This window comes from Rhinichthys klamathensis, unplaced genomic scaffold (genome assembly GCF_029890125.1).
Source record: "Rhinichthys klamathensis goyatoka isolate OS25496 unplaced genomic scaffold, OSU_Roscu_1.1 h1tg000004l_1, whole genome shotgun sequence".
NCBI classification, from domain to species: Eukaryota; Metazoa; Chordata; class Actinopteri; order Cypriniformes; family Leuciscidae; genus Rhinichthys; species Rhinichthys klamathensis.
Genome location: NW_026606557.1, coordinates 4,028,462 through 4,050,180, shown reverse-complemented (window position 1 = coordinate 4,050,180; position 21,719 = coordinate 4,028,462). Strand labels below are relative to the sequence as shown.

The following is a 21,719-nucleotide window of genomic DNA, read 5'->3' as shown; positions in this document are numbered from 1 at the left end:
ATACTGCTTGCTTTTCTAGCATCATTCACAACATCTTCCAACTTTTCCTTGTCAACTTCTCCATTATTACTTCCATCTCCCCTCTCCGTGTTAATCCTTGATCCTTCGGGTTCTGGCTGTCTCTGCTCTTCACTTCTTCCTACATTTGTCTGCTCCTTTTTCCTATTCTCATTCAGAGGCACTACCGAATCATCCTTCTCAGGACAAGCACGAATTATATGTCCCTCCTGTCCACAACCAAAGCACTTCATACTTTCTAACGTTGCATAAATCACATACTCATAGTTATCCACCTTAAATTTCATGGCCAAACTTAGCTCTTCATTTTCATTTTTTAGAATCATGTGTGTCTGTCTTCTAAATGAAACCACATGTTTCAGCTGAGGTAGCTTGCAACCTAACGAAATCTTCCTGATTTTAGACACAATTTTACCATGTCTCATTAATTCCCTTTCAATCACGTCATCTCTGATAAATGGTGGTACATTCGACAGTGTAATCCTTTTAGCCGGCTGGACCAAAGGCATTACTGGGGTAAACGCACTGTTGACAACAATCCCTTTCACTACAACGTCATTGACTTTCTCTACACTACTCAAAAAAATCACTATAGCACTATTCATTCTGGCTGCAGACAAAATACTAGAGTATCCAACTACTTCAGCGACTGCAATAGTGCAATCCTCAACAGAACAACGCTCCGCGGGGATAACTTTAATGCCATGTTTCCGCGAGAGAGAGAGAACTTCAGGAAAGAAATATTCTGGAAAAACAGACCAAGTAAGGCAATACGACACACGCTATATAATTAAAATTCTTATTTTAATTGGGAAATATAGTATACACAAAATTATGTCAACTGTACTGAATGGTAGACAGTTTTCCACTGACTTAAAAAAATTTTACCATTCCCTAACCTCAACAGAGGACATTAGTAAAGCTGTTAAGACATCTAGGCTGTTGAAAAAGATAACTTGTGTTTTAGATGTATGATTTTGATACAAGATGCAAAATTTGGATTTCATTGTTTTATAGATTCAAGTGTTTTTATGGCTCTGTATTTCCCTATTGTTACCTCAATAAAAAATGTTTAAGCCTAAATTCATTTTGTTCATCATAAAAATATTTATATATTTTTTTTAAAGTGGCGTTGTTATAAAAATAGCTGTACTCCCTAACTTAGTTGCTTGAAACATTGTTGTTAGTCACAATTACTTGGATCCGCATTGCAAGTCAATCAGGAATTGACGAATTCAGTTTCAAATTCTAGACATGCCCCTGTGTCTGTGTTTGCTGAGTCTCTTCATATTCTACACAGATTTTTGCCAGTAGAGATCCACTTTCCTGTAGAGTTTAGGTGTAAGAGGTTATTCATAACTACAACTTGTAGACTTGGAATTTTCGGAGAGCTCCGACTTGTACCACATGATCGCTGTACCACCTGACCCTTTTCGTTTATAGTGTTGCCATAGAAACACTCAATCATCTTCTAATTATGTCATTGTTGTGTTCTATACTGTAATTCCTAATGCGACCTTTAGAGACGCTGTGTTGTAAGAGGTTAGAAGAGGGGGTGGAAGAAGAAGAAGTAAAGGGTTAGACATGAGAGTTACGGTCAACACATGTGAGGTTAAGATGGAAATAAATACGAGTCATTGAAGATATACGGTGTCGTACTTACTATCCACCTAGAACATAACAAATTGGCGACGAGGATACTAAGTTTGGTATAAAGTTATTGATCAACCATGTCCGTGCATGTCTCTGCACCGTCAATGTTCCTGGCTTGCCCGGGAGAGCCTACCATGCCATTCGACATGTGGTTGCGCATGTTTGAGAACTATTTGACGGTAATCAACGCAGTGGGTGATGCATGGCCTGTAGCTAGGAGGAGGGCTACATTACTTCACTGTTTGGGCGCAGAGGGCCAACGGATCTTTTACGCATTGCCAGACACCGGTGAGACATACGATTCTGCTGTTGATGCTTTGAAAAGACACTTCATGCCTAAAATTAATGTTGTCGTGGAACGGCATACGTTCAGAAAAAGAGTACAAGCCTCGCACGAAAAACATACAACAGTACGTTGCTGCTTTGCATGCACTTTCTGCTAACTGTGACTTTGGTGATAAAGGGGATGATATGATCCGTGATCAATTGCTGGAACATTTGCACAGTGATGATATTAGACAGAGACTGTTACTCGAGCCGGACCTAACATTACAGAAAGCAACTACCCTTGCAACACAATTAGAAACCGCGGCTGAGCACGCAAAGAGAATGACGGCCGATAGAGATGCTCCAGTGCGAGCTGTACAAGTCAAGTCACAACACGCGAGCGGGAAACCCTGGTCACATCCGACTGCTGCTCCCGCTTCTTCAACCCGTAAGTCATGTTTCAGATGCGGTTCAGACAGACACCTAGCTAACTCGGCACAGTGTCCAGCTGCAATTTACTGTTTTGTAAATTATGCAACAAGAAGGGACATTTTGCTCGTGTGTGTCGTTCAGCCTCAGCGAGTGATGTGCGCGAGGTGCAAGTACATGACGTCACAGTGCTGTATCTAGAGAACTCTGCCGAAGTGCCAAAGAAACTGCATTGCAAAGTGACTGTCACTTCTCCTGCTTCATCTGGCACCACAGTAAAATTCGTTGTGGATACAGGTTCTTCTGTGTCTATACTGCCTCTTCACATCTATAAACATCACTTCAGTGCCACACAATTATCAACACCTGCCATCCGTCTGGTGACTTATACACAGGAATGCATACCTGTACTCGGATGCCTGCAAGCACAAGCGTGTGTATCAAACGCGTCAGCTGCTGCCACATTCTTCGTTGTGGATAAAGGGACTGCTTTGTTAGGCATGGACTTGATTTCTGCCCTACAACTTCAAATAAAGGGCGATAATGCCTGCACTTCTGTCATGGCCACCAATACCACATCCCTGACGGATACTGAAATAGGATGTGTTAAGAACTTTGTCCACAAAGCAAAAATTGACCACACAGTAAAACCTGTGCGTCAGAAATTGCGACGCTTACCTTTTGCAGTCAGAGCGTCTGTTTCAGCTGAATTAGACCGTCTGCTAAAAGCGGGTGTCATCGAACGTGTGGATGCTTCAGCCTGGGTGTCCCCCATCGTTGTTACTGGGAAGAAAACACGTGGAATACGAATGTGTGCAGACTTAAGAGAAGTTAACAAAGCTGTCATTACTGACTGTTATCCATTACCACACATTGATGAAATGCTTACCAGCCTCAGGGGTGCTACAGTATTTTCTACTATTGATCTGGCTAATGCATACTATCAGCTTCCCCTGCATGAGGATTGTAGAGATATTACAGCTTTTATCACTCATGACGGTCTGTTCAGATATTGCAGGGTTCCCTATGGCCTGGCGTCGGCACCCTCTGCTTTCCAAAAGATGATGGCAACCATCCTGGAGGGCGTGCCAGGTGCAAAAAATTACTTGGATGATGTTATCGTGTATGGAGAATCGGCTGAGGACCATGACTTCAACCTCAGTACTGTACTGCAGAAATTGAAAGAGTCTGGGCTGGTGTTAAATGATAAAAAATGCAATTTCAAACAGACTTCACTGCGGTTCCTGGGCCATGTAATCAGCGCTAATGGAATCCTACCTGATCGAGAGCATCTGGATGCGGTCCGTGAAGCTCCGCCCCCATTTGATGCAGCATCTCTTCAATCCTTTCTAGGATTAGTGTCCTGGTACTCAAAATTCCTTCCTGGGTTTGCGACAGTGGTTGCCCCAATGCGTGAGTGCGCTAAAGAAAAGGGACAATTTTCTTGGACGCCTGCTGCTCAAAGCAGTTTTGAGAACATTAAACAAATGCTTGTGTCCAGTTCAGCTCTTACCATTTATGACCCCACACTGCATTCAGTCATTTCAACGGATGCCAGCGACTACGGGTTGGGCGCAGTGTTCACCCAAGTGCAATTAGACGGAACAGAAAAACCAGTGGCTTTCGCTTCTCGCACACTCAGTGATGCTGAAAAGAAATATTCTACAGTGGAGAAGGAGGCCCTGGCATGTGTGTGGGCTACTGAGAAATGGCGAACGTACGTGTGGGGCCATCGCTTTACACTTCGCACAGACCATCAGGCACTCACCACCTTACTCACTACAAAAGGCATGGGGAGGGCCGGAATGCGGATTGCTCGTTGGGCGGCATGTCTGCTATGTTTTGATTATGACGTTGTCTATAGGCCGGGCTCCCAGAACCACACAGCAGACTGCTTGTCTCGTCTTCCCATTCCGTCATATGATGATGACTTCGCTGATTTAGAGCCTGAAATTGTTGCATTAATTTCCTCCACATTATGTTCTCTTTCAGTGACTGACTTTGAAACTGCCTGTGCTACCTGTCCTGAACTGGAGATGCTGCGAAAGCAAATTACACATGGCTGGTCACCCTCCATCAAAGCAGTGAGTCAGGACATGATTCCATACTTCAGAGTGAGAGATGAGTAGGGTTGGGTATCGGTTGGGTTTTATCCGATACCAGTACCTACTCGGTATTTTTTAAACGGTTCCGGTGCTTAAACGGTTCTTGAAACGGTACTTAAGAAAACGAAACTGCACACACTTTATCAAAAAATAATACCCTTTTATTTACAGGGCCAAACTGGACACAATATTAACTTAAATCTTTAAACAATATAAATACAAGTAACGTTAACATATGGTAATAATAAAACCAATATAAAATACAAATTTTTACATTACATTTTACACATTTACATAATATCAAATAAAACAATATTGTATCAAACAATGTAATAATACTGGAGATTAATAGAGATTACTAGCAGAGCTGCCAACTCTCACGCAATTGACCCTTTTCACACGCTCTCACGCCACACATCCATTTTCTCACGCAGAGAACAATCGCGGACAAAGAGGACACCGACAGACAAGACAGAGAAGGTTACTTTTGATATGGAACAAATCCACAGCTGTCAGATTGTGTCAATATTTTTACGAGATTCACACAATAAATAACGGTTTGGCTCTTTGAAATGTGACAGATCGCTGTAGCGCGTCAGTTCAAACGGCACGTGATACAGCAGCCTACAAATCCACTGCTTCTTAGCTACGCAGCGTTGAGTGAACCTATGAAAGAGAACATCTCTGGTTACTGGTGTAACATTTCTCTCAATAGGGAACGAGACGCTGCCAAGCTCCTTGCGCTGCCGACCAGCTTCCTTTTTCGGCAGAGAAATCTGAGGAGCAGATGGCGCGCGTGCGCGCCAACATAATATGAGGACGTAAGTGCATCGATGCGGCGCCCGCGCCATTAGCCAATGGATTGGCTTGATTCTATATGGGATTCAGACTATCGGCACACCCAGAGGGCGTTCTGACGCGTAATTTTACACGTGAAATGCAGCCAAACCTTGCGAGCAAGAGCGCGCTTGCGAGACAGAAGAGACTGTGCGTGTGTGTGTGTGTGTGCGTGTGTGCCTAATTAAAAGTCAGGCACCGAAATCAGGCACCGAAATTGTCGTTCTTATTCGGTCTGGTTACTACCGTTTACGTCGGAACCGGTTCCCTATTGGCACCGAGTTTCGGTACCCAACCCTAGAGATGAGCTTGCCGTGAAAGATGCTTTCATTTTCAGAGGAACAAGGTTGTTAGTTCCTGTAGCCCTACGACACACCTTGATTTCCTTGGCACACGAGTCTCATCAGGGAATAGTCCGCACAAAACAGAGGTTGCGGGATCTTTACTGGTGGCCGCAAATGGACTCTCAGGTCCAGTCAACTATCGCTTCATGCATTCCCTGCCAGTCCAATGACAAATCTGCTGTGACGCATCCAGCACCTCTGCAGCCAGTTCAGTTTCCTGAGGGTCCGTGGAAAAAACTGGGTCTGGATGTAGTCGGACCATTTGAAACCGCCACCCCTGCTTGCAGATATGCTATAACACTCACAGACTATCACTCCAAGTGGCCTGAGCTTGCATTTGCTAGCAGTGCAACTACTGTGGATGTTATAAAATTTCTGAGTACAGTTTTTAGTCATCATGGCAACCCAGAGGGTATTGTTACGGACAATGGTACACAGTTCACCTCAGCTGCCTTCGCCGAGTTTTTGAAGGAACGAGATATTAAACACATCCGTACATCTGTGTACTATCCTGCATCTAACGGTGCTGTTGAAAGATTTCACCGTGCACTGAAAGGTTGTATCCAGACAGCCATTCAACACTCACAACCATGGAACAAAGCCGTTACAGAGTGGCTCCAGGTGTACCGTGCAACCCCTCACGCTACTACGGGTGTGTCACCATATGAGCTCTTATATGGGAGGAAGATGCGAACCAAGCTTAACATCCTGCCTTTACAGGGGGAGGGCAAATGTGATCTCGCTGCGGTCCGTGAAAATGTAAAAAAGAAACAGGACAAAATGAAACTATACACTGATCACAGACGCGGTGCTCGCAATCCTCTCTTTGGTGTGGGAGGGAGAGTGAGAATAAGACTTCCTCGTGCAACCCCAAAAGGTCATCCTAGATTTTCTGCTCCGGTAAGAGTAGAGGAGAGAGTGGGAACCAACACATTTCTGCTCAGTGATGGAAAAAAGTGGAATGCTGCTCACCTGTCATACTCACCTGAATTGAGTGACTGTGCCAGTAACACAGCGCAGCCAACACACAACACTACACATAGTGCTGTGAAAGTCCCGCGTATGAGACGTAAGCCTGTTTGGCACAAGGACTATGAGATACACTAAACAGGACTGTTTACATCCAAGTTGCGCAAGTATAGATCAAGAAAGAAAAACTGTTCTGAGAGAGTTAACCACGTCTTGGTTTATAATAGTGGTTGAAGTAACAGTAAAGAAAGGTTATTAAGATGTTCCAATGTCAACTGACTGTTTATGCTGACCGTTCTTGTATTATGTCGTGAGTTAGGTAACCGATATGTCACTGTTTTATATACATTGAATATAATATACGGACTGTTACTGGATAGTTGTCTAGGTTGTCACAACTACTTTATTCAGAGTACATGTTTCCTTCTAGTTGGGTTAAGAACAATGTTTTCACAAAGAGGGGAAATGTTGTGTTCTATACTGTAATTCCTAATGCGACCTTTAGAGACGCTGTGTTGTAAGAGGTTAGAAGAGGGGGTGGAAGAAGAAGAAGTAAAGGGTTAGACATGAGAGTTACGGTCAACACATGTGAGGTAGTGATGTTACATATGACACTGAAGCTTCGATGTGCGTATCGCGAAAGCGAAGCAATTTCTATTGAAGCCCCGTATCGGGGGGTGTATTGGTTTCCCAGAGGTCACGTGATCGATGACAAATGAAGCCTCACTTTCTGTCCAATCAGGTGCGTGTCTCGCTTTGGGTGTCAGAAGCTATGGTCAGAAGGCTCGAAGGTCCTTGTTGGCTCAGTCTGGTTGATGGGTTTGTGAGGAGAGTGCTGTACTTTGAAAGTTAATCAATACATTACATTTAAATAACCAAAACTACTTATTATTTTGTTGTTGTTGTTGTGTCTTTTTGTTTTTGTAAGATCGTTGCACTTTTGGTGTTTTTTAGGTAATTTGGTGTTGGTATTTGGGTGTTTGGTGACGGGTTTGTATTTACAGCAATGGGAACAGCCAAAAAAAGGAAGACTTCCCCTAACTGGGAATATTTTGAGCTTATAGCTTCCAATGTATGAATGCATTTCTAAAAAAGAAATAAAGAAATATTTATTTATTTATTTATTTGGTATTATTTTATTTTTTATCATTGTATTCTAAAATTGTTGACCGTTGATGTGTCTTATATTCAGTCAATGTACATGTACAGTCACTCCCAACAAAAAAAATGTATCCTCACACTTCTGAGGTGGAAACCTTTGGCTTCTGTTGGACAGTGCTGTAGACCAGCGCAAACAAAGCTCAAATGCCACTTCTGATGCGATCGTAGAAGTGGATAAATACCTTACAGAGACAAACATACAAAGAGCTGAAGATCCACTTGAATACTGGAGAATGCAGAAACATGTCTACCCCCATCTATATACATTGGCATTACAGAATAATTAAAATCTTTATCACCTTTCTGTCATTCAGTTACATAAGCACTATCACTGCCAAGTGTCAGATGAACAGATGATCCTATCACACAATGTCCTTATTCACTATATGTGTGTGTGTGTGTGTGTGTGTGTGTGTGTGTGTGTGTGTGTGTGTGTGTGTGTGTGTGTGTGTGTGTGTGTGTGTGTGTGTGTGTGTGTGTGTGTGTGTGTGTGTGTGTGTGTGTGTGTGTGTGTGTGTGTGTGTGTGTGTGTGTGTGTGTGTGTGTGTGTGTGTGTGGAGAGAGAGAGAGTAGGCCTACATTAAATCTTATTAAATCATATGCTCATTTTATATTTTATTGTCACACTTTAATGGGTAAAATAATGTATTTATTAATGGACAAATCAAACACAAACGTGTAAGGCTTTTTATTTCTACACATAACATTGAAATTATGGAGTGTGTTGTGGTTGCTTCATCTGACAGAGCTTTTAACACAGGCTTCTGGCTGCTTTATTTTAAATAAGCACCAGATGGCGCTGTTCTCGACACTCTCGAAGCTTTGAATCTTTTCCCGGAACAGTCAGGGGAAAGCCTCATTGATTCACGAGGCTTCATTTCCCCCATCCCTAATGTGAGGTTAAGATGGAAATAAATACGAGTCATTGAAGATATACGGTGTCGTACTTACTATCCACCTAGAACATAACAGTCATCTGGCGTGAACGCAGCTCCACTCCTCCAGACCTAATCAAACACACCTGAACAAGCTAATCATGGTCTTCAAGATTAGGCTAGAAAGCTACACGCAGGTGAGTTTCATCAGGGTTGCAGTTACCCAGACTTCCTTGGATCTATAAATCTTTAGACAGCAATTTATCTTAAGGGATTCAGCAGCACATCTATTCAGTGTAACGTTAGTTTTGTGTGCCTCACTGTCTCCCCTGGCTGACTAATTCAGTGCATCTTCTAGCAGAGTTGATTGTTGTGAGATCGCAGGTCGAGAGGATGACATCTCGAGTGTACTGCTCGTTGAGTGTTGTTTTAGTGTGTCTGTCTGCATGTTTGAGCACAAACCACGCTGGAGTCGTAGGTGAGAAGATATTTTAGCTTCATTTCACAGCCCGAATAAATGCATAAATAAGTGCCTTTCAAAATATGATGTACAGTACAATTAGTTGTAAAAGTAAACTTATGAACAACGTATTAACTGGATATCTTCTATCTGCATTGTGCTTCTATAACACACCTCACCAATAGTGGGGTAGGTTGTAACGGCACGGCACTCTGTCTTGAAACTAATCGACCATTTAGTTATAAATGGTATTTCTACTTGATTTGAAGCAGATAAATGCATAAATATTTTTAAGTTTGGAAAAATGGACATTGCAAAACACCTGACTTACAAATAATGAAAATATTACAACAACACTCCTGTAGTGTCTGGTAAAGCTGACGGTCGTGCCGTGGAGGATGTACTTGTGATCGAGACTGTTCTGGAGGACAATGTTAACTAAATGTGAAGCTATAAAGTAAAAAAGACTGAACTAGTATTTTCTTGTAAAACCTATTCTGATCTTTAACCACTTTTTCATATCACTGAGTGCTGAAAGTCTCATTTACTGTATGTTTCTGTTATGTTTGTATCACAGCAAAGCCGGGACAGTGTCCAAGCTCAAAATCTGGTGGAGTAAATTGTGCTGAGTTGTGTTCCTATGACCGTGACTGTCCCAACAATGAGAAATGTTGCAGCAATGGATGTGGACGTCAGTGTATGGCTCCATATACAGGTATTTATGTTCTATTAGTGTTTGAGTCGGCTTTCTCGTTATATCAGTTGGTCTTATTTTATCATTGTGTCAAAAGTATTGAGCCGATAGCACCGTTTCAAGCAAAGGATTGCTTTACAAATTTAATAGATGAATAATACTTAAAATACAATTCTTTCTGTAAGTAAAACGTACTGTTCATGCTTTGCGTGTTTTGTGCTGTACATCTAAGACCTAAATGTTACTAAACGGACTGACTAAAGCTGACTATCTGAATCTATGCAGTGAAGCCTGCAGCTGAACCGGCAAAGCCTGCAGTTTGTGCTGAAAACTGTCAAAAAACTCACCCTAATGCCCAATGTTCTGGCCCCAAGAGGGGCCCTCCAGAGCCTGTAGTGAAGCCTGTGGCCGAACCAGTGAAGCCTGTGGCTGAACCAGCAAAGCCTGCAGTATGTGCTGAAAACTGTCAAAAAACTCACCCTAATGCCCAATGTTCTGGCCCAAAGAGGGGTCCTCCAGACCCTGTACTGATCCCTGTGGCCGAACCAGCAAAGCCTCCAGTGAAGCATGCGGCTGAACCGGCAAAGCCAGCAGTGTGTTCTGAAAACTGTCAAAAAACTCACCCTGATGCCCAATGTCCTGGTTCTAAGGGGGGTCCTCCTGGACATAAAGAAAATGGCCATGCATGCAGTTAACAGTGTTGATTTTTACGATTGATGTTTTCCCTGTTTAACAAATAAATAAATGGAAAAACAAATTAATTTCCCTGAAGAGTTTCATTTATATAGCACATTTAATGCAACAGCTGTTGCCCAAAGTGCTTCACAATAACTAAACCCAAATAAGAGTATAGAGAAAAAAAAACATAGACAAGGTAATGATCAAACACCCATCATATGAAGAGGCCCAGGAAGTCTTTAAAAGATGTGTTTTTAACATGGCCTTACATTTCAGTAGTGATTTTACTGACCTTACAGAAAGAGGGAGCTCATTCCAAAGTTTGGTTCTGACATGGGAAAATGCTTTGCCGCCCTTATGTTTGTATTTTGTTCTGACAACACAGAATATTTTTATTTTGGTATCTCAAAGATCTAGATGGATTATAAAATTCCAGCATAAACCTAAGTGGCAAAATTGTGTAACCCCTTAAAAACAATCTTATAGATAATTCTATCGAATCAGCAACTGTAAAATATTATGGGACCCCAGCATAAAACCAAAGGGCTTATTTGGTGGTCACCTGAATATACGTAGTCTCATATCTAAAAATGAACAAATTCGACATTTGTTAATGGACTCTAATTTGGATTTCTTATGTCTGTCCGAAACCTGGCTTCATGAGAATTCACCCTTTGCAGCTATCACCATACCAGGTTATCAAATTTATAGAAATGATAGAGTGAGATCTAAAGGTGGTGGTGTTTTGGTGTATTTAAAAAATAACAGTCAATGTGAGGAAATTAACTTGTCAAATTGTGACTTGGAATGTATTGGATTGAAAATTATATTATCGCCACAAATGTTTTTTAGTTTGATTGTAATCTATCGCCCTCCCTCTGCCAAAGTTGATTTTTATTAAAATTTTCGTAGTATGCTTCTAAGATGCAACTTTGAAAAAGAGGTATTAATAATGGGGGATTTTAATGTTAATTGGGAAGATAGAGTAGCCAGGAAAAATCTTAAACAAATATGTGATAATTTTGATTTAACACAGGTAGTCAAGGGTCCTACAAGAAAAACTCATAATACTGAAACGCAGATTGACTTAATCTTTTGCAATAAGCCAGAAAGAATTACAAAATCCTTTAATATGATCACAGGACTATCGGACCATAATCTAGTTCTGGTAACTAGAAAGTTAACTAGCAGAAGGTTTTGTATTTCAACTGTTAAGGAGAAAGAAGTATCTAGAATACCCAACAAAGTACGGGGTCATTTTATAGATACAATAAACAGGTTTAACTGGAGTAATTTGCTAGCTGGGAAAGATATACATGATGGAAGTACAGTGCTTACAAGTAGACTGCAGTATTTTATTAAGGAGTTTACCCAAAAATTTAGAAACAGAAATTATAAGAATAGTCTCCCATGGATTACTGCTGAAATTTTTAATATGATGAAAGAACGTGATCTTGCAAAAAAAAAGGCTAATAATTCTAAATTAAGTACTGATAAACACCGTTTTGCAATGTTGAGAAATAAAGTTACATCTCAGTTAAGAAAGTCAAGGGCTGATTTTTTTCTGACTATTATAAACAATGCAGGGGGCAATTCAAAATTGATTTGGGATCAATTAAATAAATTGCTGGGGCAGGAACATAAAGACAGAAAACCTGTTGATCTTATGTTAAATGGGAAAAGTATTTCTGATCCAATCGTGGTTGCTACAGCTTTTAACAACTATTTTGGAGACTCTGTGGCATCTATTGCACAGGGTTTCTCACACATAGATATTAGTAAATACCCTATCTTGTCGTCAGAGCACAGCCTTGTGTTTTCCAGCGCTACCGAAAGTAATATAGAATCTTTAATCAGTTCACTTAATATTTCTAAAGCGAAAGATGTCTTTGGTATGGATAATACAATGTTGAAAGAATAAGGCTCGTCATTGATTATCCCGATCACAAAAATTATAAATCAATCGATCTCTGTGGGGGAATTCCCAAATGCTTGGAAATTAGCTATTGTTTCCCCTTTATTTAAATCAGGAGACAGACAAATTATTTCCAACTATAGACCTATTAGCATTCTGCCAGTAATATCTAAGGTTTTAGAAAAATGGGTGTTTCAACAGATTAGGGATCACTTGAATAACTCGGTATGTTCCCTTCATCCATTACAATTTGGATTTAGGTCAAATTACTCCACTGAGACAGCGAACTGTTTTTTTATCGAAAATATTAAATCATTGCTTGATAGGCACAAGTTTGTTGGAGCTATTTTTTTTAGATCTTAGGAAAGCCTTTGACACTGTTAATCACAATATTTTACTGTCTAAACTATCTCATTTTAATTTTTCAAATAATGCTCTTAAGTGGGTAGAATCTTATCTTTCTCAACGATCTCAAACTGTACGTATTGGCAGCTTTCAATCTGAACCTCTTCAGTTGTCCACTGGAGTGCCCCAAGGGTCTATATTGGGCCCCCTTTTGTTTTGCATGTATATTAATGACTTGCCGCGTGCGTGCCCAGAAGTGAGAGTTCAAATGTATGCAGACGACACTGTTTTATACATACATGGAACATCAAAAGCAGCAGTGGCATCCAAACTTACAAATGCTATGGTTAAAATTAGTGAATGGTTAAACCACAGTAGCCTTCAGTTAAATCTCTCCAAAACAGTGGGTTTGTTTTTTAGTAAAACCCCCAACTCTGCAGTTGATCCGGACATATTTATTACCGGTAAAAAAATTAAATTGTTTCAGAATTTAAATATCTTGGTATTATCATTGACTCCAAACTTAAGTTTAATTCTCACATTTCAAAAACTGTCAAGAAAATAAAATACAATTTATCTAATTTTCGATATATCAGGAATTCAATGTCTACCCAAGCTGCCAAAATGTTTATGCACTCTATGATATTCTCACATATGAATTATTGTCTCACTACTTGGTCTCAGGCTAAACACTCCACCTTGCTACCAATACAGACTTTATATAAACAAACGCTAAAATGTTTTGATAAGAAACCACGTCATTTTCATCATTGTAAAATTTTATCTAAATATAAATTGTTGAGTTGGGAAAACTTTGTTAAGTTTTCAAATGGCTGTTTAGCTTATAAAATTCTTAATGGCCTGGCCCCACCACCTCTTAGTGAGTTTCTGAGTTTAAGATCGGATAACAGTCGTCTCACTAGAGGTTCACTTAGAAGGGACTGTGTAATTAATTTCAGGAAAACCGCTTTTAGCCAGTCTGCCTTCTCCATTAAAGCCTCAAAAGAATGGAATGACATCCCAACATCAGTTAGAGAATTAAATAGTTATAATGAATTTCGTTCTTCTTTTAAAACTTGGCTTTTTAGCATGCAAATATGTCAACATTGATATTTTTTGGGGTTTTGGAAATTGTATGGTTTGTTGTATTCTGTTATGTTTTAATTAAATTGTTGTATTACAATGTATTTTTAGGTTGCCTATTGTACATCTGGCCTAGGACTGCAGATGAAAACTAGCCTTTTGGCTAACTCTGGCATATTTTGACTTGTCATGTTAATATGCATTGTCCTTGTAATAATAAAGAATTTAAAAATGGAGTAATTGACTCAAATTTCTTGGCTGATTTGAGCATTCTCGCCAGCATTTTTATTAAAAAAATGTTAGGATGTGCCAATGCTTTGTTAATTCCAAAGTAAAGAATTTCAGTCGTGAGTAGGCTACAATGCTCTTGGTGAGAGTGAATTCGCCTGCGCAGAGAGTCGCTCTCGCGCATTAACATCCACTCTAAATTACATTGCACTAAATGATTTCATGGTCAGACTCACACGTGCCATATACATAACGCTACAGCGCTCTGCGTAAATGCATCCACGTGCACCCCCCGCTCCATCCCCGGCGGAACTGGTACGGTCCAACCGCGAGCAAAACACAGAGAAATGGAAAATCATTTCTAAAGTTTTTTATGTTTGTTCAAAAACCAGACTCGGACGCAACAACCCAAGCTTGTAGAATTGAAAATTAAACTGAGAGACAATTATCCGTTTGTGAATTATTAAAAAAAAATGGAAAATGAAAGTTCGAAGCCAATTTTTCATTTGGTTAATTTTGATGGTGCAAATTGAACAAAGAACTGCAAAGCGTTACTCGGACCCTAAGTGCTTTATGAAGTGATTTATACATAAATATGATATGAAATGAAAATATGGATTTTGAACTGATTAATTCACTTTTTTTTCTTTGTTTTGTCCCAGCTCTCATGACCAATGCAATTGAAATATATAATAAATACACTACTTTTTTTTAAAGAAGTATCTTATGCTTACCAAAACACAGTAAAATACCAATATTGTGAAATTATTACAATTTATAATAACTGTTTTCTATTTCAACGTATTGTAAAATGTAATTTATTCCTGTGATGTAAAGCTGAATTTTCAGCATCATTACTCCAGTCTTCAGTGTCACATGATCCTTCAGAAATCATTCTAATATGATGATTTGATGATCAGAAAACACTTATCAATGTTGAAAACAGTTTTGCTGCTTCATATTTTTGTGGAAACTATGATGAAGGATTCTTTGATGGATACAAAGTTGAAAAGAACAGCATTGATAAAATCTGTAACATTATAAATGTCTTTACTGTCACTGATCAAATTAATGCATCCTTGCTGAATATATATATATATATATATATATTAAAAGTCATATAATAAAATATAATGTTGTTACTTTTGTAAAAAAATAAAATAATAATTTGTCCTATGTAAAATTATAGGCTACTTGTTGTCCAGTACAAAATCATCCAGCAAAAACAATTAAGAACCACTTATGTATGGCCTTAAATCAGCAAAGCTCTAAATGAGCAAAGTCAGCTAATAGCCATTCATTTTTTCCATTTTGCTGCCTTCAACATGATGTCCGTACTGCTGTTACAGATGTGGCTCGGCCATCTGTCGCTCTTCTCTCTCCGCAGCCCAGAGCTCTGAGGTACGTGCTCGTGACCTCTGTCTATTACTACATTCAACGACTGTTGTGATGTTTGTATTCAGACACATTAGGAGGTCGTGTCTTTCATATAATTGGTTTCCTCCTTGTGTAATGGGGCCAATTGCTGGTGCCATTTGGGAGGAGGAAATTAATCTGTCATATGAGCAGGAGAACATTGCATTTATATGTATGAATACATAGGTTGGTGGAACGTAATAACTGGGGATTGAGCCATTTACAATAAAGTCCGTTGTGTCAAAATAGTCCTAGTTGCATCTGATTAGTCGGGGACAGAAAATAGTTCGAACAGCTCTGAAGTCTGAAACCCTTCCATTACTTTCAGAATATGTTCTCTCGCGTTAGACGTGAGGCGTCTGTTACGTGTAAATTGATTTCCACGTACTCTGGCCTCTACAAATATAGGCAATCAATCATGGCTGCAGTCAGCATTAGTCATTAATCTATGCATTAGTCATCATTGCCGAATGACTGGGGACCGCTTACCTCCTCGTTACTATAAGAACAGGTCAGGAGGTCACTTTCCTCTCCGAACCGAAACAGGGACATGAACATAATCACTTCCTATTTCAATTATGCATTTTATTCACCGGCTCCACTGGGGAAAAGCTATAAGAAGTCAATCAGCACTATCTAGCACGGTGAGAGGTGTCCTGGTTTAGGTTTTAAATGGTTCAGCAAAACAACATGCTGGAGAAAATTGTTCTAAGCTAAGACTGTGTTTGAATATGTAGGTACAAATGTTCCAATTAAAGCATTTTTTTAATGGTTAGTCTACAGTTATGAGGAACGGGACTTTGGACCAGTGAGTGGACGGGGCTATCCAACACCTCAGAAATAGCTACATATTGTCAGGATTTGACTAGTTAACATAGTCAGTTAACTAGTGCATCCTTCGTTGTTAACAGCCATTCAAAATAGACCTGTAGTTTTTTGCAAGCAAAATATAATGGCAAATGTATCATTGCATTCTAGATGTTTTACCCAGTGACCTTTTTTGGGGGAACTAATGGACAGTGTGAAATAAACTTTAAAAATGATGCATGATGACACCCAGATTGTGCCCTTCCTTTCATGAGTAAATGTGTGTGAGAGAGAGAGAGAGAGAACTTCAGGAAACAAATACTCTGGAAAAACAGACCAAGTAAGGCAATACGACACACGCTATGTGTTATTGATGTACTGTAACTATGGTAAAATCATTCAAATACTAGCTTCATATATGTATATGATTGCTTCTATGTAATGTGGTGTAGGCTATAGGCTACCTGGTCATATTGCTGTTGGTTATGTTTTACGTGATGGTACGTGCTGCGCGAATAGAGTATACGATTATTATAAATATGTAGGGTAATAATAATTGTCCCCTCCCATGCATTATATGCCCCCCTTAAGACTGAGGTCTGGCGACGGGTCTGGTTGAGCTGTTGTGTGTTTGTGTCTCTCTGTATTAATGCAGTAAAATGGCAGAAGCCAGAATTTCAGTGGATCAGAATGAGTTCATGTGTTCAGTGTGTCTGGATCTCCTGAAGGATCCAGTGACTATCCTCTGCGGACACAGTTACTGTAAGATCTGTATTTCTGGCTGCTGGGATCAGGAGGATGGGAAGAGAGTCTACAGCTGCCCTCAGTGCAGACAGACCTTCAGTCCAAGACCTGCTTTAGCTAAAAACACCATGCTAGCTGAAGTGGTGGAGAAACTGAAGAAGACTAAACTTCCTGCTGACTGTTACGCTGGAGCTGGAGACATGGAGTGTGACGTCTGTACTGGAAGAAAACACAAAGCCGTCAAGTCCTGTCTGGTGTGTCAGGAGTCTTACTGTCAAACTCATTTTGACCGTCATGAGGAATTTCACTCTCGTAAACCACACAAAGTGATTGATGCCACTGGACGACTGCAGGACATGATCTGCCGCAAACATGATAAAGAGCTAGAAATGTTCTGTATCACTGATCAAGAATGCATTTGTGTGTGGTGTAAGGAGTATGAACATAAAAACCACAACACTGTATCAACTGCAGCGCAGAGGACCGAGAAACAGGTATGAGCTGAGAGGGATTGATCACGCAGAAATGAAAGTGCTGTCTTTATTTACTCACCGTCATGCCGTTCCTAACCGGTTTGAAGAAGATATTTTGAAGAAGGTCTCAACTATTTTAGCCTAAACATTGAAAGTACAAAAGTTTCAAGCTCCAAAAAGGAGACAAAGTTAAAAGTAATTTAAACAACTCCAGTGGTTTAAAAACCTAGTGCGCTTAATTTTATTGAATGCGCACTTCAAATCTTAAAACTATATTTTGAAATCTGTACTTGCAGATAATATTCATGAAATAAAAGGCTACTTAAGTGCACTTAAAGAAAGCACACTTTCATGATTGTTTCTTAACAAACTTAAGTACACTTATAAAAAGTTATGTCAAATTATTATTGTTTTTACTTTAAAGGACATTTTAATCATAATTAATATTTCAGATTAATGAGCTTTTGTCATGCTTTAAAGAAGTGCACTTATTTTGATGTGTGGACTGACATACTAAAGCTCATGTAAAGTACTTAATAATTTTAACTGTAGTGTGTTGTTCAATATCATATTTAAAGTTAATATATTTTAAATGTATTAAAGTGCAACATCATCATTACAACTGTGCCAATACAAATATATTTAAATACATTTCCTATAAATGTTTGTCAGTAAACAGTAAAGTAAACGGTAATTTTTAACCATATGTCAAAGTCCTGCTTAAGAGGCTCAAAAAACACTCTAAAGTTAACCTTTTAATATAAATTTAAACATATACATTTTCATTTAATCATGCAGAGAAGTGTCTGAATACATTACGTTCAGTTCACACTTAAGTTGTTGTTTTAAAGTATATTATTTCAATAAGAATGCTAAAGTCAAGTGTATGTTTTTTCTAAACTAGGAGCCTAATTTTGATTCACAAATCAAATCAAATCAAATCATTGATCAACTCATTTATACGAGCCTAAATTAAATATGGTGACATCAGAAACATCAAACTTCACTGGTGCTTGTGTCATGACATCATGATGTTAAGTCATGTGACTTGGACATGCAATAACCAGTGAGGTTTGATGTTATTGATGCATCACCATATTTATGGCTGAGATATTCTTCAAAATATCTTCTGTTGTGTCCCGCAATAGACAGAAATTCACACAGATTTGGAACGACATGAGGGCGAGTAAATGATGACAGAATTAAAACTTTAGGGTGAATTCATATTTGAAATAATGCTGACACTGGCTTCATATTCATTCATAATCTCATTTCAGGAAACTATGAATCTGTGGTTTGATCCTACAGTATATCCTTACCATGCTGGATCTTTAACCACTCCATCAATTCTGGATTTATGTAACTTTAACTTTCTTTTGTGGTTGTAGTTTTACGTGTCATTCCCTGTTATTGGTGTGTCCTCCAGAAACAGCTGAAGGAGACGCAGATGAAGATCCGTCAGAGAATCCAGCAGAGACAGAAAGATCTTCATCAGCTGAGAGAGGATGTGGAGTCTCATAAGGTGAGTCTGGAGAAGAAGAGAAGTGTGAGACGTCTCAGTTTGGACTCACTGAACTCACTGTGTGATTGTGATGTGTGTGTGACAGCGCTCTGCACACACAGCAGTGGAGGACAGTGAGAAGATCTTCACTGAGATCATCCGCTCCATTGAGAGAAGCCTCTCTGAGGCGACACAGCGGATCAGAGATCAGGAAAAGACTGCAGTGAGTCGAGCTGAAGGACGACTGGAGCGACTGGAGCAGGAGATCAATGATCTGAGGAGGAGAGACGCTGAGCTGGAGCAGCTTTCACACACACACCATCACATCCAGTTCCTGCAGGTAACAGAGATCTAGGAGAACTGGATCATAGTGGACTTGAGCAAGAGACTCACAGAGAAACATTTCATGAGAGCAGAATGAGACCAACTTAAGCAGAGCAACAACAACAAAACACTCTAAAGTTCAGCTATTTGCATTTAATACAAAAAGTAAACTATTCCACATTCATTTAATTGCAAATAACATGGAATTAAGTTTCTTAAAACATTACTTCCAATCTGCACTTATATTTGTTAAAGTATGTTATTTCTGTTATAAGTACGGTATTCTTTTTAAAAGTGTACTTTCTTTTTCACAAGGAGTGAAAGTGACAAAAACAGGAGATTGTAAAATTAATGTCATAATGAATAAGAGAAGAAAGTGTCTGATTTTGTGAAAGTGCTGGATTGAAGCGAGTCACTGAAGAGAAGTCAAGTCTACAAGAGCCGCACAGATCTGATATAGTGAAGGTTATTGGCTGAAGTGTGGAGATGATGAGGTTTGATTTCTGTTTTCTGTAGAGTTTCCAGTCTCTCTCAGCTCCTCCTGAATCTACAGACGAACCCGACGTTCCCTTCGGTTCTCTCTCCTCTTTTAATGGCGTGAGAGAATCTGTCCGTCAGCTGAGAGACAAACTGGAGGATTTCTGCAAAGAGGAGATCAAGAAGATCTCAGACGGAGGTAAAGTCCTGCGCTCGTTTATACAGACGTGTGTAGAATGATCCGAAATGTGAACGTACAACAGTTTCTGAAATGTTCTTATGATTTATAAAACATCCATACGCACAAATAATTTTCCTAAATGAATCCCACTTTATAAATCACAGTTCATCTTTAATTCAAGTGCAACATGAGCAAGTGCATCAACTCTACAGAACAGCCACAAACATCCCTAGATGGTTTAGAAGTATACATATTTGACGTAGAATTGGAATTTAGGATTGAATCCGATACGAGTGTTTTATAAATGAGGCATCTGGAGATTAATCTGTTCTCAGAAATGAGTCCTCCATCATCTAATATTTTAATATCAGATTAGAAACGTCTTAGAAATGGATACATGTTATCTGTCATTTCTCTTCACACTGTTCATGTTTATTTCCACAGTCACATTCACCAACATGAATCCCAAGACCAGGAACGACTTCCTACAATGTAAGTCACTAAGAAACAAGCAGAAAAACTCACTGAATGTGTTCATGTTCTTCCTGTAGAAGGAGAAATAAATCATGATCAAAGAGTTTAATAATTAAATGATGATTTGCACAGGATATCTGATCAGCTGTACTGAGACACTGATGATACATTGAACATTGAGTCATGAAGAGTTCAGAAACATTAAAATATCAGAGAGATTCATAATTCCTGATTCTGATGTGTTTCTCTCCATCAGATTCTCATCAGCTCTCTCTGGATCTGAACACAGTGAATAAACGCCTCCGTCTGTCTGAGAGGAACAGAGTTATTACTGACACTGACACAGAGCAGTCGTATCCTGATCATCCAGACAGATTTGATCGGTGGCGTCAGGTGTTGTGTAGAGAGAGTGTGTGTGGACGCTGTTACTGGGAGATTGAGTGGAGTGGGAGTGTGTGTATATCAGTGTCATATAAGAGCATCAGCAGGAAGGGTTGGGGTTATGAGAGTGGATTTGGATGTAATGATCAGTCCTGGAGTTTGTTCTGCTCTTCCTCCAGATACTCATTCTGGCACAATAACATAGAGACTGTTCTCCCTGTTAAGTCCATCAGCAGAAGAATAGGAGTGTGTGTGGATCACAGTGCAGGAACTCTGTCCTTCTACAGCGTCTCTGACACAATGAGCCTCATCCACACAGTCCAGACCACATTCACTCAGCCGCTCTATCCTGGGTTTTGGGTTGGTTCTGGATCATCAGTGAAACTGTGTTGATGTTTCAGAATAGAGAGATTTTACCCATAATACTTTGAGCTGCATGATGAATCAGTAACAGTGAGATGTTTCAGAGTCTCTTATTTTCTCTTACATTTTCACATGATTTTTGTAAACAAGATGCAACAATGTTAAAATTGCATCATCTACTATCTTATTGGACTAATATGTGAATTTAAAATGATTGAATAACTGTTGAGTATCATTACACACCTTTATCTAGCCTTTCAAAGCATTTACACACCAGAGAGGTTAGTGAGATTGGTAGTTAGTCATCAAGCTCTTGTGTTTGTTGATCTTAGGAACAGGTGTAATAGTTGACGTTTCTATACATTATATGATATAAAATTGTGTTAGACCAGAGGTTTTCAAACCGGGGACCTGACCGGAAGAGTGACATGGTCTGTGGAAAAGTTTTAAAAAAAATAAAAAAAATAAAAATAAGACTAAAATAAATATATAAATTTCAATAAAATAAATAATACAT

General features: G+C 39.4%; 2 protein-coding genes across 2 annotated transcripts; both read left to right on the top strand.

Moving 5' to 3' along the window:
• The first annotated feature begins 8,992 nt into the window (after positions 1–8,992).
• On the top strand, positions 8,993–10,507 carry LOC130084954 (WAP four-disulfide core domain protein 5-like). Its single transcript, XM_056250501.1, has 3 exons — positions 8,993–9,136; positions 9,696–9,833; positions 10,098–10,507. The coding sequence occupies exons 1-3, from the start codon at positions 9,052–9,054 to the stop codon at positions 10,505–10,507; spliced, it is 633 nt and encodes a 210-aa protein (XP_056106476.1). The 5' UTR covers positions 8,993–9,051.
• Positions 10,508–16,904: 6,397 nt separating this feature from the next.
• LOC130085744 (tripartite motif-containing protein 16-like protein) lies at positions 16,905–21,371 on the top strand. Its single transcript, XM_056251679.1, has 6 exons — positions 16,905–17,522; positions 18,928–19,023; positions 19,109–19,342; positions 19,843–20,002; positions 20,429–20,476; positions 20,715–21,371. The coding sequence occupies exons 1-6, from the start codon at positions 16,944–16,946 to the stop codon at positions 21,230–21,232; spliced, it is 1,635 nt and encodes a 544-aa protein (XP_056107654.1). The 5' UTR covers positions 16,905–16,943; the 3' UTR covers positions 21,233–21,371.
• Positions 21,372–21,719: the final 348 nt, after the last annotated feature.